The sequence below is a fragment of the Tachypleus tridentatus genome, chromosome 13 (genome assembly GCF_004210375.1).
Source record: "Tachypleus tridentatus isolate NWPU-2018 chromosome 13, ASM421037v1, whole genome shotgun sequence".
Classification (NCBI taxonomy): Eukaryota; Metazoa; Arthropoda; class Merostomata; order Xiphosura; family Limulidae; genus Tachypleus; species Tachypleus tridentatus.
This window is the reverse complement of record NC_134837.1, coordinates 115,507,140-115,527,193: the sequence shown is the minus strand read 5'-3', so window position 1 is coordinate 115,527,193 and position 20,054 is coordinate 115,507,140. Positions and strand designations below refer to the sequence as shown.

General features: G+C 33.8%; 1 protein-coding gene across 1 annotated transcript in view; it reads left to right on the top strand.

Moving 5' to 3' along the window:
- The first annotated feature begins 7,110 nt into the window (after positions 1–7,110).
- Positions 7,111–20,054, top strand: part of LOC143237807 (syntaxin-like) — a 104,203-nt gene continuing 91,259 nt past the window's right edge. The window contains exons 1-3 of the mRNA XM_076477419.1: positions 7,111–7,309; positions 7,837–8,035; positions 9,812–9,898. Of these exons, the coding sequence (XP_076333534.1) occupies positions 8,003–8,035; positions 9,812–9,898 (120 nt within the window). The 5' untranslated portion in view covers positions 7,111–7,309; positions 7,837–8,002. The remainder of the gene's footprint in view (positions 7,310–7,836; positions 8,036–9,811; positions 9,899–20,054) is intronic.

Genomic DNA, 20,054 nt, shown 5'->3' with positions numbered 1-20,054 from the left:
TATGCAAAGCTAGAACCAAAGATGACAAACAAGCCAACATGGAGGGAAGAAGAAAGATGCCACCACAAAACCTCTCAGGATTTTAGTGAAGAGCCTCAAAGAGAAGATGGATGTTAGAGAGATACTGTAAAAGAGCTTTGAGGGTAAAACAAGTCTTCGTCAGCCTAAACAGGCTCAGTTGTTCAAGAAAGAGGAAGTGGGGCAAGGTCCGAATATAGAGGTGCCTCAAGGAACATTTCATCTCCTAGCAAATAAATGCTGATAAATCTTCTATCAAGTCACTTGCACCTGAGGTCTGAAACATAGTACTAGTTGCAAGTGTGATGCCTAAAGTGGTAACATGAACTTCAGAATTTATAAGGAAGAGTCAACCAATAATTGAAAGAATAAATAACAATGTAACAGTAACAAAGATTGAATAAATTAAAGTTAAGAAACAGTTTTAACAGAAACTAGAAGAGAAAATCAATGTAGACCCTTTTATTAGCATACGAAAGATGAACGTGAAACTTTAAACAAACAAAAAAGAACACGTCTGAGTACAAGTGTTGTCATATAAGAAGTGACAGTTCTGTAGAGGCATACAGAGGAAGTTGCATGCATCATATATGTCATGCTTCTATTGGTGGAGAAGTGATGCGTGATGACTTGCATGAGAAAACATGCTGGAATCATTTAATTCCATTTGGATGGAGCAGAAGGCTTGTGGCATGCATAAAGAAAATATTTGTACGTAGAGGGCAGCATTGGATGAGAATAGCTGATCTTGTGATCAGAGGTAAGTAGTGTATCAAAATGAAATGTATTGTTTTGCTAGAAAAAGTTCTCTGATAATATAAAGTAATTAGATGTAAATTTTAAATAAATTCACTCACAGGATCTTCTATTCATAAAAATGGACAGAGTTAGATGTCATATTTGTACATATGATTTTACTTCATCTGCACAGATAACTTTAGGCATATTTTCTCACAGTTAGACAAAAGTTTGATGCCAATTGGGAGAATTCTATAGGTGACTCAAAACGTGATATCATATCCAATGATGCTTTATTTATGAGAAGTATGGAAACAAATATTTATTTAACATACTATACTATTAAAAAAAGGAAATATGTTAATAGTTTGTAACTAATATAATTATAAAAACTTTAGATGATTTAAAAAATTGTTTGAGATAAATATTTCTTCAATTTTATGAAAAAAATTTTTAAAAAATACAATATCAACCAATTATGACAGCCACCAGAATTACAAACTTAAAGATAAATTTCCATACCTCACAACTGGTGATGAAGTTGCCTATTACAGCAAATAATATTAAGTTCTTACAACCTAAAATGTTGAACGTGAAGAAAGGATAGCAGTGTGAAAAACACTTCACTAGCTTTTAATTTTTGTTCCACTAAAATGAAATTTAACAGTTTTATTCCTAGTTTTAAAATCGAGAGAACTTACTAATTGTAACAATGAAGTAAATCCATACATTATTTTGTGTAAAATTTTTTGTAGAATTCAAATTTCTGGGTACTCACAAAACAACAGCCAGATAGACTATCTCTACACCACAATGTGAGTCTGTTTTCTACAATCCTATGCTTTAGAATAGTGAAAGGATTTTGTATCAAAATTAGGTATGTTTGTAAACTGTGTAACTTTTGTCTTATAGGTGTCTATGATGCATAGATTTTTCTGAAAGCACATTTTCAGATGTGTTGCAAATTTTTTGGCAAAAATATTTCTGAACGTGTGTATAATACAAGCATCTGCTTCATTAAGAAGCTTAATAAGTCTAACTGATGGTATGTATATCTAGTTTAAATGGAATGTTTTAATTTCTCCACATTTTTGTAAATAAATGTTGCCTTTCAATATTTCTTCTTGTTTTCTAACTCATTGAATCATTTAACTTTTTCAGTCAATATTAATCACTACATGTAAATCCAATTCTGTCTTCAATTCATATTTTTCACCACATTTACGGTTCTGACAAGAAATTCAACTTACCATACATTTTATGATTATATAATTAGGTAAATCAACATACTTATTAATTTATGTCACTTCATGATAATTTAAGTTTACACTACTCCACTCACTTTATTCAACAATAAAAACTGACCACCCCGTTTTTATTTCAGTCAATACTAGTGGGATTCACATGTTGCACTATATTGAGTAACCTTGTGTTTTTGTCTTTTACATCACTTAACGTAAAGAAGTGACTAAAACTGCATGAAATCACTCATTTTTATTTTAAAATGCACAGGGTGTTCCAGAAATACACTGCTGGCCAAACTTTTAAGGCCAATGAACATAAGGTAAAAATATGCATTTTGTGCTGTTAAACTCAACCACATATTTGAGTAGAGCTTCGAAAGATGAAAATAAGAAAAAGGAAAATAAAAATAAAAACTTCTTTAGAATTTAATAGAGGAAATGTGAACACTATGAAATTAGCCTAAATACTAACTGGTCAAAAGATTAAGATAACATACTGAAGCGAAGCGTTAATCGGTAAACAAATAATGAAATTTAGTCATGCGTGTTCAAGCATTAGCGTTGTCAACATCTCCCACTGACATCTTCTGTGTTACATTGGGTAAAAACATGGCAAAGGCTAAAAAGTTGACACAGTTCGAACGTGGGAGAATTGTCGAGCTGCAAAAGCAATGTCTCTCTCAACGTGCCATCGCTGGTGAGATTGGGCATAGTAAAACTGTTGTTGCAAATTTCTTAAAAGACCCTGAGGGATACGGAACGAGAATTTCAAGTGGTCGGCTGAAGAACGTTTTGCCGGCGTTTAGCAGGACGATTCAACGGGTTGTCCGGCAAGACACCACCCGATGGTCGAACCAGATTAAGGCCCTTACGGACGCAGAATGCAGCTCAAAAACAATAAGACGACATCTACGAGAGAAAGGCTTTAAAAACCGCCTCCTTCCACACCACGAAACAGCTCTGTTAAACTTTGCTGAGAAGCACCAAATATGGGAGGTAGAAAAGTGGAAGAATGTTTTGTTCTCTAATGAAAAACAATTTAAACTGGATGGTCTAGATGGCTTCCAAAGTTACTGGCACGATAAGGATATCCCATTAGAGACATTTACTACACGACACAGTGGAGGAGGTTCCATCATGATCTGGGGTGCTTTCTCCTTCCATGGAACAATGGAGTTCAGGTTATACAGGGGCGTCAAACAGTGGCTGGCTACATTGGCATGTTGGAGAGAGCATTCTTATTGGCTGAAGACCCTCACTTGTGCAGAAATTACTGGATCTTTTAGCAGGACAATGCTGCAATACACAATGCCCACAGGACAAGGACTTTTTCATGGCGAATAACGTGATTCTTTTGGACCATCCAGCGTGTTCGCCCGAACTGAACCCCATTGAAAATATCTGGGGGTGGATGGCAAGGGAAGTCTATAGAAATGGACATCAATTCCAAACAGTGCATGATCTTTGTGAAGTCATCTTCACCACTTGGAATACCATTCCAGCTAGCCTTCTGCAAACACTTATATCGTTCATGCCAAAGCGAATGTTTGCAGTTATTTGAAGTAACGGCCGTGTAACTCACTACTGAGACCTCTTGTAGGGCATTTCCTACCCTGTTTAGAACTTCTTTTTGGTATGGTCTCAAACTTTGACCAGCTAATATTTAGGCTCATTTCATAATGTTTACAGTTTCCCTATTAAATGCTAAAAAGGTTTTTATTTTTATTTTCCTTTTCTTATTTTCATCTTTCGAGTCGCGGGTTCGCGCCCGCGTCGCGCTAAACATGCTCGCCCTCCCAGCCGTGGGGGTGTATAATGTGACGGTCAATCCCACTATTCGTTGGTAAAAGAGTAGCCCAAGTGTTGGCGGTGGGTGGTGATGACTAGTTGCCTTCCCTCTAGTCTTACACTGCTAAATTAGGGACGGCTAGCACAGATAGCCCTCGAGTAGCTTTGTGCGAAAATTCCCAAACAAACAAACAAATCATCTTTCGAAGCTCTACTCAAATAAGTGGTTGAGTCTAGCAAAGCAAAATGCATATTTTTTTTTATGTTCATTGTCCAGCAATGTGATCAGTAGACTAATCGTTAATGTTGATGGTGCTTTTGTTTGCATTTTGTTTTATGATTTGTAGACTGTTAGTGAAGAGACCCTATAACCAGCACAGTCATGGACCTAGAAGTAACTTAGTACATGAACAGTTTATGAAAACATCTCTGATAAGCCAATAGATTCAGAACTTCACCAGCAATTTTTAGTTACTTGTGGAAATGAAAAAGTATGCTTCCAAGAATTTAAATTTATTTTCTGTTCACTAATGTGATGCATTTATATGGAACTCCAAGTAGAATGTTGATAAATCACATTTTTATGTTTATGACTTGTGATGCCATTTCAATACCATGTTAGTATCAAACATAAGCAGTACCTTCTTTTGTACACTGATCAAGTTCACCTAAAATATAACAACCATCCAAAATCTTTGCAATTTTTTCTTATATTTCAGTTAAAAGTAATTCATTTGAACGGAGATAAAGTAAGATGGAAAGCCATACTATCCAATCTCTAGAACAGAGAAGGCATCCATGAATTCCACAATTATGGTGGAGTATCTATAATGGGTGAAGTCAGAGTAATTACAGAATACCTTTAGAAAAGAGAGAATTACACGAAAAGATACAAATTGTAATAACAAAAAACAGTGTTAAAAATTGAGAAAAGACAACACTTAAAATCCTACTAAATATAACAAAATTTTGTACAGCTAGTCTTGAATTTTTCAGTTTTCTTACTTTAAAAAAGGAAAAAGCATTACAAAGTGTGAATTATTTCAGAACTTCGGGGATACTATATGGATGATTACAATTTTTTTTGTACCGAATGAACAAAAGTGATGGGATAATTCGACAAGTATTCAAATAGATTACTTTTTCCAATTTAAAAAAAACGAGTGCATTTAAAAATCTGGTCAGTTATAGAATAACATTTTACAAGCATGTGGTGTGGAACAATAGCAAATGATACAGTGCAAGAAAAGTATTTGAATTTACATATGTACCAATAAATCATAATTTGGATCTATCCATGATGCAAACATTTCAATTGTCGGCAAGCATTTTACTTCATCCATTATTTTCACATTCAAAATTATTTAATTTGCGTAATAGTAAAAAATATGGCCTTGTATTTACTAGTTTATTTTTGAAATCAAAATACTAGGTGTATTGGTATATTGTCTTCGGTCCTTGTTACATTATTTAAGAAAGGATGTTAAACTGTGGGAAAGGGTTCAGAGAAGAGACAGCATAATTACTGCAGGTACTGTGAGAGGTATAAAATTCATGAATATGACTTTTTAAAAAAACTCTTCATATATTAATACTTGAGGATACAAGTTTAAGGTATTGGAAATTTAGACACAACTTCAAATAGTGTTATTTTTATAGCAGAATGTTTGGACTATGAAGTAATTTGTCTTCAGCTGAGGTAAAAATTGACAAATTGAATGATTTTAAAAGGGGAAAAAGAAGAGTGTAATATTACACCTGAAAAACAAGGAACTACTTTGTCCTTCAAGACTGTCTCTGCACACCTGCCTCCCTTCCTCAAATAAAAGTAAAAATTACCCCTTCCTCAAGAAATAATTTATTTCTGGTCCTCTTAGACTACTGTGAAGTGCCTGCAGGTCTTACTAATAATGTTGGAAAATCAGTGCATGAACTAATCATCTTGTTATAAAAACAAAGCTATCTTAACTTGAGCACACAGTAGTCTTTCTTTTCCAAATATTTAAAATTGTGCTCCTTATTATGCTACCTTCAGAATTCTATATAAAGAAACCAGAAGTCTTTATTCTGTTGTCCCCTGAGACAATTCTGCAAACTTTAATAGAATCACTTCTTATTCTTCTTTTGTTGGAAGAAAATAAATTAAAGAAAACTTATCCTAACCTCACAAAGTAAACCTCAAGATCATGTTCTTTGTATTAGTCATCCTCTCAACTATTTCCATGGAACCAATATATTGTTTTAGCTATTGAGGTCAAAACTGTAAACAAATTTCAAGTGAAGTATAATGTGATTTGTACAGATATATAATTATCTCTGTCAGCTTAAAACCAATTTCTGTAAATACCTTCTACGCTTTTGTTAACTTTACTATTAGCAACATAGCATCTCTTTGATGGATTTAGTGACTTGTCTACCACTCTGCCAAATTCCTTTCCCCTGTTTCTAATAATCATTTTTGAATAATTGCGATTTAATCTAGGCCGGGCATGGCCAGGTGGGTAAGGCTTTCGACTCGTAATCTGAAGATCGAGGGTTCGAATTTTCGTCGCACCAAACATGCTCGCCCTTTCAGCCGTGAAGACGTTATAATGAACGGTCAATCCCACTATTCGCTGGTAAAAGAGTAGCCCAAGAGTTGGCGGTGGATGGTGATGACTAGCTGCCTTCCCTCTAGTCTTACACTGCTAAATTAGGGACGGCTAGCGCAGATAGTCTTTGTGTAGCTTTGCGCGAAATTTAAAAACAAACAAAATAAACCATTTAATCTCGATTTTCTCCTTTGTTTGACTCTTTTCGGCTTTAATAAGCTGAGATTACCTTTAACCTTCGTTACTTTTAAATTTCTTTTTTTGGGAAATATATCTAATTGGAATTAAAATAGAAGCATTTCATTTTTGAAATTTCTTAAATCTTTCCCACAACACCTTATATTTTACCTCATTATTAGAGTTTTCTACCAGGAAATCTTGTTATCATTTCCTCAAAACTGACATTTTTAAAATTAGGAACTACAATTACATCCCCCTTTTTTTTCGTCTCAACAATTGGCAGAACATCAAACCTACTTATTTAGTGATCAATCTCCCAAAATGCTCTTTCACCCCAATCAATTGTTACAACTTCACCCTCATTATTGGTTAAACATTTTAAAATAAAACATAACATAATAATTATTATGATTAATTATTTTTTGATTATTCAAATAAATCAATTTACATTTCTGTTTTTATTTGTGAATATGTTGCTTTACCACGCTATGACGTCATATAAAAGTCGTTTCCGCTGAACAATTTGGACAACATTCCCTTTAGCGGGCGTTTTCAGTACGGTTTGCACTGGCGTCAAACGATGATCTGATCACCCAAGGTTTATATGGTCAAAACGTACGGCGCGTTATATTGCGTCAATTGTGAAGCTGCGTCTTAGCAACAGTATGTGTTATGTGAATGAATGGAAACAAATGAGACAACTACTGTGATGGAATTTTTTTTAATCATGTAATTTCTACAATAATTAAGGTTAAGAAAGTTTTCATCCTTTTAAAGTATTTTATTGTTATCGTATTCGTACTAGTTAATTTACGTGTGTTATATTATTGATTTTGTTTAATATACTATGATAATCATACTTGTGTTAAATAGTGTTTTATGTACGCTAATAATAGCCATTAGTTTATTGATTGTTCTGATTAATGGAGAAACATGAAGGATTTACCCCATACTATACTATTTTTTAAGTGGGCAGATCAACAAATGGTTAATTTATTGGCATTATTTCAATGATTATTTGTTAATGTGGAAGTGATATCACTTGCAAAAGCGTTATACAATAACATCTATACTAGCATCTTTTCTTCTAAACATTTAGAATAATTACGGTTTATTAAGAAACTAGAAATAACATCGAGTGACAAATAGATTATTTGAAAAAGATAATGAACAGACTTGTTGTAGCCACTGATCTTTTTAGTACATAAGTATATTGATTAAGAAAATAACTGCTAAGAATAAACAGTGTCAATTGATGAGTTATTGTTAAATAACAGGTCGCCAGTAGGTCAGCTACAGACTGCAAATAAAGGCCATTCCTTTTTAAGTAACTTGGAACTTGAAGGAACGGAAGAAAAGTGCACTTTGAGTACAGAAACTTTTCTGCGGGGTTTCAAACAGTTGAATCAATTGGTAACTTCAACCTATAGCTGATTTATAAACATGATCAAAGATAGACTTGGAGCTTTAAAGTCAGTAAGTGATTTTTAGCAGAGTTATTCTAAAAGCGAAAACGTTGATTAAGGTGTTAATTTAATAATTCGAATATGAAATTTAATGCTGGTTTACTCGTGTATATTTAAAAAATATTATGTGTTTAAGTTTGAAATTAGAAATTGCTAATACTTTATATATTAGATTGATACAAATCCCTTCACTTACAAAGAAAAAATAATATTTGATAACAATGATATGAGTAGTGTGTTTATTTAAAGATAATTATTTTCATGTTGTCTGAAGAATATTGCTAATTCCGATATATAGATGTATATACAGTAGATTGAGACGTTCTTTACATAAGTATTTAGTTAATGATTAGTATTTTTTCTGTTCATAGTTATAATATTCGGGATAAGATAAAATTTTAAGAAGAACCTTTTTTTTTTTTTTTTGTCTACGGATTGATTATATATACATAAACGTCAGCATAGGTGGCATAATTCCTATTTCCAATACAGGGGAGCAGCACCTAATTTGGCACATCATACTTTTCAATAGGTTTAGGAATTTCCAAACTTAAATTGAGACTTTAATAAAAATAATGATTCAGTATAAACAGACGAAAATTAGAAAAAAAGTATTTGGTAGGTCGAGATAAAGAGAGTTCTGTAAAGAAAAACGTGTTGAATTCCATCATATCTTGACTTTACACTGCATCAAAATACGTTACAATAGTCTCTAATTGAAAAATATTTTCGAGGGAGTTAGTCTCTGAACACTCCTTAATTTTCGTCCATATCTAGTAAGCGCACTTTTGACAAGTTTGTTGTATCCAACTTTGGCACTTTACTCACACACATTTTGATTCCAATGCCATTAACTCAGAGATTTTGGTCTTAAACTTTAAGTTCTACTCAGATTTATATAATATTAAGTTCTTGTTCAACTGAAATTTATAACTAGACATACTTTGACTTTTTACTTTTCAGTAAAAAAGAACATCATTGCGTCATAAATAACATTTCAAACAACACTTTGAAGAAACATCAAGTATCATAGTTTGTTACTACAGATGACAACTTTTATCTATGTATGGAACAGAAATAGCATTAAATGAAGTATTATTTGAATAAGAGTTTTCCGTATATTTGAAATCAGTGTCAAATTACAAAATTTTTATGTGAACAGAGCATAGATAGCCCATTGTGTAGCTTTCTGCTTAATTCAAAACAATAACAACGACTTTAAATTGCTGTTTTATATTTTTATTTGCATTATGAACTTACTTATAGGTTTAACGTTTAATTTCGTAAAATATGTATATTTCGATATCATTGGTTGGCACAGCACAGATAGGCTAATGTGTAGCCTTGCGCTTAACAGCAAACAAACTGGACATTCGGCTCATTTCTCACACAAAAGGACCAGAAGCAAGTGATTTAGAAACATAAAGACACACTAGGTTTGCCTCCAGCTGGTACAGCGGCAAGTCTACGGATTTACGACGCTAAAATCAGGGGTTCAGTTCCCCTCGATGGACTCATCAGATAGCCCAATGTGGCTTTGCGAAAAGCAAGAAAAACACACTAGGTTTCTGTAGTTATTTAAATCACACTATGAGTTCGGAACAAATGGAAATGACCTCTTCCTCAAACTATAAAAGAATATGATGTTGGTATTTATAAGAAGATGGAAGTTGACTATTTTACTATTATACAGTTAAATATATAATTTAGTCATCTGCCAATAATGATGAGCAGATTGTGTGATTTTTATCTTTTTTCGAATGTAAATAATTTATTTGTGGGATAGGCTCAAAGTGAAGAGGAAGAAAGTAATAACCTGGTTGCTATGGAAGTGGAGCTTCATGATGGTGCACTAGGAGGTTTTTTCAAAGAGGTAAGGTTTCTTTAAAAATAGATTTAGGTGTAACGGACTTCCTTCGTTCTTCTCTAGCATATCGAAACAAATTAGTTCCAATCAGGCAAATTATGTCCTTAAATTTTTGAATTAACATTTATTGCTTTTTATTCTGAATGCATAACTTGCAGTGCATGTTAAACAGAAAGTTAATTCATCTAAAATAAGAACAGGTTATGACGAAGTATTACAAAAAACAACAATAAAAACCGTAAAGTTTTTAGTCTTTTGTGTGAACAGCCATTTGTTTGTGTGAGGACACAATAAAAGAAATTCTTGTACATAGACTACATGTATAATTGTAATTAAAATAATTTACTCTGTTATTGTAAAAAAAAAAAGAAGAAAACATTCGTACAAGTGTAATGTATAACAAAATTCTCGTTCAAGTTCCGAGACATCATAATCTCAATTTCAATAAAACATTTAAGAAAAAATAAAATATTATACCATTAAATTTTATATGATATTTTAAAATCATTGAAAATTATTTCACTGTGTTAGGCCGTATGACTGAAATCTGAAGATCATAGTTCAGTGGTCAGAGAACATAAAATGAAATGTGTGATTACACTTGTTTATTTCAATATATCGTAATTATCATTGATTGACGGTATCTTTGGAAGTTCATGGATAATGAACTGTATATTATACAGTGTATCCTGTAAGTCGATTTAAAGTAGTAACGAAATTATGTAATTCATATATAGCCTGCTTCCCAGTAGCACAGTAGTTTTCGATACCCATTTGTGGGCACAGCACAGTAAGCTAAATGTGTAGCTTTGTGCTTCACTACAAACAAATAAAAATATGTAACCTAAGTATTTGTTGTGGTTTCCTAACATATCGAAATAAGCAGCATACCCATTTTCTGCATGAAGCAGGCAATGTGCTTTCTGGATTATGACGTCAAATCATATGTTCTTTTAGGTGATATACACTTTGGATTTTGATAAACAAGGATTTCACATACCCGACCTTGAAGACATGTAGTAAATAATTGAACCTTTAAACAAAGGAAAGAAAGTATTATTATACAAGGACCAACGTTTGGGATACTGTGTAAGTGCATTATCAAATGCAGTGAACCCAAGATGCACGTATTTATGTTATATAAAAATAAACATTAATACACAGGTGGATTGTGTAATTGAAATGGAAACAATATGCACTTAGTTGTCTGCTTGATTGATTGAAACGTTTGAAATATTGTATGAGTTGTACAAGATAGGTCAAAGAAATCCCTATAGAATCGGATGACGCATCATATGATTTAACATGCCCAATCATTGTTACAATAAATACGTTGTACAAATTAAATGTGCTTTTAGTTACTAATTTACTAGTGTAAACTACAATACATATATATAGTAAAGGTGAGATAGTAAATTATCCTTGTAACAATAGACATGACACTCGTACATAGTAACTATTATGTGTATATATCTTTGGTCGTTTTGAAGTATGAAATTGCACAGATAAAATGAGCTTGTACTGGACATCGATAATCCTAACACGGCTGAAGTATCCTTCATCCTGGAACTAGAGATAACCGATCGATTTTGCAGCACACAGCTCCACAGTTCTACCGCAAAATACTTCTCTTTGATTTTTGAACGTAAGCACTTTCCATGACTTTTGAACTCAAGCATATTCTTATTTTCCCTTACACTGACCGAGGCCATTAAATAAACACACACACACTTCCGTATATCTTGGATCTACATACATCTTCCCTAACCCTTTTATCTGAACATTCGTTTCCGCGACCTTTGACTCTAAATACCTTCTTTCATGACTTTTGAACTTAAATTTCATTTTTTACATGGTTTCTTTTCATTATTTTTAGATATTTTGTGATCGCTAAAAACTGAATTTACTCGCAGGAGTGATGTTGAAGATTATAATTTGTATCATTTTTCTCCCTATACACATATTTATAAATAGATAACTGAAAAAAAAGAAACTGAACATATTCAAAGAGAAGTTTGGAGTTGTAAGATGTAACTGTGATACTAATAAATACGAGTTACATAAAGACTAATGTTATTTTGTTTCATTAAAAGACACCAGCTATTTTGGGCTTGTTTTGCGGTTAAGCGTCATGATGATATATTTCGTAATCCTAAGATCATTGCCTAAAAGAGCAAGAGGTAGCCTTAAGTTAAATGCAGAAGTTGCACTGATTTAACAGTGGAAATGAACCACGATATACGTCTCTAAATATGACGTGAAATCTCCAGAAATACCTTCTTAAAAAACAGGGAACGTGGATGTTCATGACCCAATATTTTCCAAGATGTCATCGTCCATGGTCAATCTTGAAAGCGTTAAAAACTCTTAAAACTTGCTTAATTTTCATCTAAAAGTTATATAATTTTAAAGAAGTAGATGCATAGTACTAGAAACATTGCTGTTCATTAGTATACAGGTTTGTTCTTTTTTTTTAGTTCGTTAATCTTGCCATAACGGGCTGGGTGGATGGTTGGTTTGGAATTAAGCACAAAGTTACACAATGGGTTGTCTGTGCTTTGCCCACTACAGGTGGTGTCGAAAATCAGTTTTTAGCGTTTTGAGTCCGTAGGCATGCTGCTGTGTCGCTGAATGACAGATTGGGTAGAGCCCACCCAGTTCGTAACTACGAAAGTATCTGTCAGTATAATTATACTATGATTTTTGATAACATACGCATATATTTACACAAAATATCAGGTTTTTGAATAAAGTAATAAGATTTTTAATTAAACATTTTATGGTAAAATATTTTCTATCCTAATGTTAATTATCCATCAGAAAGAGTAAATTTTATTTTAAGGTTAAAATACTTTCCCGCATCAGAAAATGTTCACATTTCACATGTGAAATCTTTATAACCTCCATATAGATATTAAATTTTTTAAAGAAACACTTTGTATTTTATCTGTTATTTTCACTGTTGAATCGGAATCTCTGTTAATGGTGAGTAGATTTTATCGATATTGTAACTGCCGTAAATAAATATGAAATAAATATAAATTATACTTTTTTCTTTCTAGGATGACTGCAGATTGTAACTCGAAAACTCAAGTGCTTAGTCTAACTATCTAAAATGTAATAACATTTATATACGAGGTCTGTTCAAAAAATACGCGGACTGTTTGAATTGCGCGTCTCCAGTTGGTTCCAGGGAAATCCGCTTGGTGTCGCTAGGTTTGCACAGATCAGCTGATTACGACGCCATTTTCGATTGCAGATATCTTCATTTGTGTATTAGCTACGCGGTTTTAAGTGAAGTGCGATTTTTCGTTTGGAGGATTTCAGAATGAATGACCTGAAGGGGCAACGACTTGCTGTGAAATTTTGTGTTAAACTTGGAAAATCTGCGACTGAAACTTTTGCTATGCTTAACACGGCTTACGGTGATGTTGCTATGAATCGTACGGCGTGTTTCAAGTGGCATGAAGGTTTTAAGGATGGTCGACAGTCCATTGAAGATGATGAGCGTCCTGGACGTCCTTCCACGTCATCTGACGACCCACACGTCGACAAAATCAACACCCTGGTGCGGGCAAATCGACGTCTGACTGTCAGGGAGCTTGCTGAAGAGTGTGGGATATCAGTTGGATCTTGTTACGAGATTTTGACCGAAAAATTGAAGATGCACCGCGTTGCTGCGAAATTGTGCCCTCAGAACTCGTGAGTTTTGGCCAAACACTCGATCAATGTTCTTCCCCACCCCCCTACTCACCTGACCTTGCTCCTTGCGATTTTTTCTTGTTCTCCAAACTCAAAAGATCCTTGAAAGGAAGAAGATTTGAGACGATTCCCGAGATTAAGGCAAATGCGACGAAGGAGCTGGAGGACATTACAAAAGAAGCGTACCAGGACTGTTTCAACAAGTGGAAACACCGTTGGGATAAGTGTGTGCGTTGGAGAGGAGAGTACTTTGAAGGGATCCCAGACCTGTAACTTCTAAATAAAATACATTTTGTTTTATGACGTCAGTTCGCGTATTTTTTGAACAGCCCTCGTATATTCATTACTTTTATCATATTGATCTTTTAGCCATTACTGGCTTACATCACAGAAATTACAATGACGCGGCGTATGTGCACTCATGTTACTTTATCTAAGGATATGAAACTGCCCTTTACAAAGTGACTTGCCTTGGTTGTGTTTTAGTGGACTAGTATTTTGTAAAATACAGTCACATATCAGTTAAAATACATTAGATATATATGTATATACGTTATTATTATTTACAAATAAGTTTTTAAACCTTTTCTCTTAAAACATAAAACAGTGAATACAGAAATAAAGCAAACAGTTATCTATTATAATTACAGCTTTTCTTCTTGGTTGCTGTTTCTAATAGCCTTCTTGCATTGAAAAAAAAACGTCTCTCGCTGTTACAGCGATAAGGCTTTAGATTTACAATGCTAAAATCAGGGATTCTATTCCCGTGGGTGGACTCAGCCCATTGTGGCTTTACTATAAGAAAACACATGAAGATTAAAAGAAATTTTTGCACGTGAAAGATGCGAAACGAAATTTTATTTTTTAGTTCGTATATATACTTTTAAGTAACCCAAAGGCCCGGCATGGCCAAGCGTGTTAAGGCGTTCGACTCGTAATCCGAGGGTCGCGGGTTCGAATCCCGGCCGCACCAAACATGCTCGCCCTTTCAGCCGTGAGGGCGTTATAATGTGACGATCAATCCCACTATTCGTTGGTAAAAGAGTAGCCCAAGAGTTAGCGATGGGTGGTGATGACTAGCTGCCTTCCCTCTAGTCTTGCTCTGCTAAATTAGGGACGGCTAGCGTAGACAGCCCTCGAGTAGCTTTGCGCGAAATTTAAAACAAACTTTTGAGTGACCGAACAATCATAAACTACTATATCGATGCCACAGAATTCCATTATACTAATCAAACTTTGTAGCTAAGCTGTATTTCAGTCTAAAAAAATATGAAATTTCGAACAGACACAACCTGTCTCCTCGTTTCGAAAAAAAAAGATGTCTTAATACATAAAAATGGCTAAAAAGCCATGAGGGGAGACATTCTGAACTTTCGATTGGTTATTCATATATCGTATATTGAAGTAAATTTGCTGATGGGACCGTTTCCAACAATTGAAAGAGGTGAGTGAGGCCACTATGTTTTATTCAGTACATGAGCGATAATATTTCAACAAGTACAAAATGTAGAAGGTTGTTATTTTTATTGTAGCTTGTTAATATCAGTAAGTTGAGTTCCTATTCACACGAAATTGAAGACTTCGTATTTGATATCACAAACATCTAATTTCAACCGGTGCTGCATTTAACACACTACGTGACACAAATATCTATGTCTATCTGATTTTCCTAAAATATTTACTTTCAATTTAAGAAATTATATAATTTATAATCTGAAAACTTGACTTATAATCTATAGTTTTATATCAAACTTAATGATATTAATTTGTAAAATATTTGTTCAATAAAACTTGTGAATGTGACTCAACAAACGTGATAACATACGTAGTATTTGACCTATGATCCGTATGGAAAGGGTTAAATGGATTATGTATACCCTTGAAAAAATGTTTTAGTATTTTTCATTGTGTTGTGCCAGGAACACATAGAGGATTATATTAATTGTTTGTTTTACGCTTTCTTTATACTGAGATACATTCTTTGCTACAATAAAATAAGCCCCCAGTAGCTCAGCGGTATGTCAGTGGAACATACAGCCCTAAAAACCGGGTTTCGATACCCGTGGTAGGCATAGTACAGATAGCCCATTGTGAAGCTTTGTGCTTAATTAAAAAGACAACAAACAACAACAATAAAATAACCTGATTTCTTATTGTAAGTTCCTCTCTAATATTGACCAAAAAACAACAACAGTAAAAATACAATGAAACAGAATGCTCGAAGTAAATTGGTTTGTTTTTGTTTTGAATTTCGTGGAAAGCTACTCGAGGACTATCTGCGCTAGCTATCCCTAATTTAGCAGTGTAAGGCTAGAGGGAAGGCAGCTAGTTATCACCATCCACTGCTAACACTTAGGCTACTCTTTTACTAACGAATAGTGGGATTGACTGTGACATTATAACGCCCCCACGACTGAAATGGCAAATATGTTTGATGTGACGGTGATTCGAACCAGCGACCCTCAAAATAAATCTGTAGCAGTCTGAATCACAAGGTGTCACACAAGACTGTGAGATCTTAACTTAAATTCCATATGGATCAATGACTTCTGGTAAAGGAAAAAAAAATGTATTAGAGCAGCTAAGCCAATGAAGTAATTTGTAATAATTTCTTGATTTATGCATCGTAAAAACATTGAAAATGTTTTAACTTAGTTGCATCACACAAGGTTAGTCAATCACTGGCGTCATTACTGTGGGAACTAGTTCATTGGTAGAATGATTAGATCATCAATGAATTAATTGAATTCATAATACGATGCTCTTTCAACAAATCATATGTAATCAAAAAAAATATTATAACATTATAAATAAAACAAATAATCGGAAATCGAAGAAATTTATTCTATAAAACACCTCACAGAAAGAGATTGGTTCGTATTCGATTTCTATAATTTCCTGTTATTGTTATCTTATCAAAAAAATAAGTAAGGAAACACCATCCAGTTTTAGATGCCAGGTTTGAGCTCAGTAGTAAAGTCATTAAACAATGCTCTAAAGCATCGCAGAAGTATTAATTCTTTCAACACTTTTGATTGTAGGAAGTTTGTTTAAGATACGAGCTTTTAATGAACCTATTTAATAAAGGAAATGTTACTTTCTTTTTAGACATTCTTTACATTTAGAAAAATGGTTGGTATGATTAAACGTGTATTTCCCACGAGGAAAACAAGTAACATAGTATAAGTTTTCATAGAAGTTGAAAACCTGATCTCTTTTAAAGACAGAAGTGAAACTCCAGGAACACATCGAGCAAAACATATAGAATGTATTAGTTCTAAATGGGATCAGACTTTTGGGGACACCCAGATAATTTACAATCTCGAAATAGTGTTATATATAATTTTCATAGAGAGATGGTATGTTAATGTCAGAAAGGTTTTTGCGTTTAAGTTATTGAATTTGCATATACTATACAGACAGATACAGTTTAATAAAAATAATAAATTATCATATCGTAGTTCTGCTCTGTGTATACATGAAAGGTAAAGCTGACTATGGCAGATGCAGCTTCTGTACAATCTTCTTTAATTTTACTGCCAGAAATGAAATTATAAAGTTGCATTCAACAGTTGGAAACACTAATTATGATGTTGAAAGTGAGAAAAAACTGGTATACTGCGAGACCACTACCTTCTTTTCTTGAATTAAGCCATTTATTATTTTCTGTTGTAGAGTTGAAGTAGATTATACAAATTCCGTAACTACTTAAGTCAGCCTTATGTTTCATGTGTGTGTTCGTATAAGTATTTGAAACTTGCAGCATAATAACATATAACTGTGTGTGTTTTTCGTATAGCAAAGCCACAAAGGGCTATCTGCTCAGCCCACCGAGGGGAATCGAACCCCTGATTTTAGCGTTGTAAATCCGGAGAACATATAACTATCTACGGAAATATATTGTCCATGGTTTAAATTTACTTTATGGTCTTAATTACGATAAGGCCTACACTTTGGCGTCGTTTTCTTCTTTCTTCCGTTTCAGAAGAGCAAGTTTTACTACTTCCATTATATGAAGTTTTAGTCTAACACATTGAACGAACGCTACTATCAATGGCTCATCGATTTCTGCTAAAACGATTTGAGGAGGAAATCTCATGTCTGTTTCCTGATGCTAGGAGCTCAAGAAAAATTCAGACATTTGAAAATTAACTTTCTTTTATATTCGGGTTTTACGTTATGCTTTTTCTAATGATATAAATAATGAGTAGACAATTACGATAAAATGACTAAAATAATACACTTTTTTAAATACATCTCATGTATACTGCCGTCTAATGTGTACTGTAAATCTATAGTTTAAATATTGTTGTTTTATTTTATATTAGATGTAATGTACGTGCGCTAATTAAAATACTTACTACTTAATGAAGTCTGTAGTCTGAGCTTCCCCTTTCATTTTCGGTGGTGTAAGAAGCGAAGAGGTCGAGGGACTGTCCCCCATTTATCAATCTGCCCCAGTAAAAGTATATCAAAATTAGGAAAATTACTTTCAGGAAAAAGAAAAAGAGTGCATTAAATTTAACCCAGAAACCAAGAGCTTTCATAACCCTAAGACAAACCCTGGAGCCCAAGAGCTTTCATGGCCCTAAGACAAACCCTGGAGCCCAAGAGCTTTCATAGCCCTAAGACAAACCCTGGAACCTAAGAGCTTTCATGGCCCTAAGACAAGCCCTGGAACCTAAGAGCTTTCATGGCCCTAAGACAAGCCCTGGAACCTAAGAGCTTTCATGGCCCTAAGACAAACCCTGGAACCCAGCCATGATACTGGTTCATATAAACTTTTATCCCCCAGCCACAAACTTTCATTTGTCTCTTACACTTCTGATTCTAGTGTACCATCACGTTACCCACTAATAGTGTACTTTGAATTCAGGAGTTCTTAAGTATGTGAAAATTTTTGGCTGGCGTATTTACTTCAGATTAGTCAACTGGGGATCGCTAATGAAGGCTCAAGAACACCGAGATAAGGAGGTGCTTTTTCGCAACTCGTAACGAGTTCGCTATACAAATGAGAGAAAGAAAAAACGCAGAATACTACTGCATCACAAAAATATCTGTTGGCAGAAAACACAATAGAATAGTAAACAATAAGGTGACTGTGTTTCGTTAATACGTATGGAACTGATAAGATTAACTTTTCAGTGTGCTTACCGTTTTCTCATTCTGTTAAATTAAATCTTGTAATACAAAAAGCCCGTAAAGTTAAATTTAAATCAAGTAAAAGTAAAGTCTAAGTTAAGAATAAATTCTTTTAAAACTTACACTTAAAATACAAGTAATGTTTAAACTATGACTTTTAACAAACTCTATCTTCATTAGAAGTCAATGTATTTACTAAATTCTAAAGCCACGTTAAACCGGTTCACTACTAACGATTTATTTTGTTAACTCTAAAACAAAAGACTTCGTAAATGCAAAAGTAAGAAATTTGCAAAAAACCAACAACATATAATCTAAAGGTATGTTAAATGTAGTAATTCGAGGGTGTTTGGACCCATGTTAAGGTTTTGTTGTTTTGATAGAAAGGTATGAAAAGGGTGTTAGAGATCTGGCACTTATCTGATTCGCAAACTAGAAAAATAACTGTCTCTCTAACAACATTACAAGTTATCTTTCTAACACAAGAAGGCAGATGACAGTCAATAGAGAACCTATATTACATGCACGCTGGTGAAAAGGAAAGCTGAGTGGTAGGTAATATAAAAAATTCTAAATGAGCTGAAAATCCAAACAGAAATTACTCACTATTAGTTCTTTACTTTGTATGTTAGTGAATGAGATAACTTTTATGCAGCAGAGAATTTTAGTAACTCCAACTACCTGGTTGAAAAATGAAGATAACCAAAAATGTTAAAACTTGATCTTCAGTAAGGAAAATCAGGATAAAAAATAGCTCAAAGTGTTCAAGAAAACTGGGTCTAGAACTCGGTTACAAAAATACTTAATTATGAAAAAATCACGAAAACAAAGTATGAAACGCCAAAATAAACCTAAAATAAAATTAACATCTTTACAGGCATAGATGTTCACTTGATTTACTTGAAAGTAGAGCGATTGTGCTACTTGCAGACTACAGTTGACACAACAGGCACTATTGAGTCTTGAGCTTGACCTAAATATCATTTGTGCTCTCGAAGGTTATTATGATTATAACGATGGTCCACAGTTAGCCTGTAATCCTGTTGTGTTCCTTTCAGTACCTTCTCGTTACTATACCAAAAGAGCTCATGTCTTGTTGGAAAGAAACAGAAAAAAATGAATGGCCACAGTTGCTGATTTGGACTGAACACTGCTTGGTTGCTCACCTGATTCCTCTGATTATAGAAACTCATAAACATCCACATTTATCCTCCCATGCAACGTTCTTTAGCTACAAGCTCAACACAGAGGAATATAGCTACGCCTTACATAAGGATGTTGCATCTTGTCTCCAGCGTTACAATTTTAGTGCTCATTA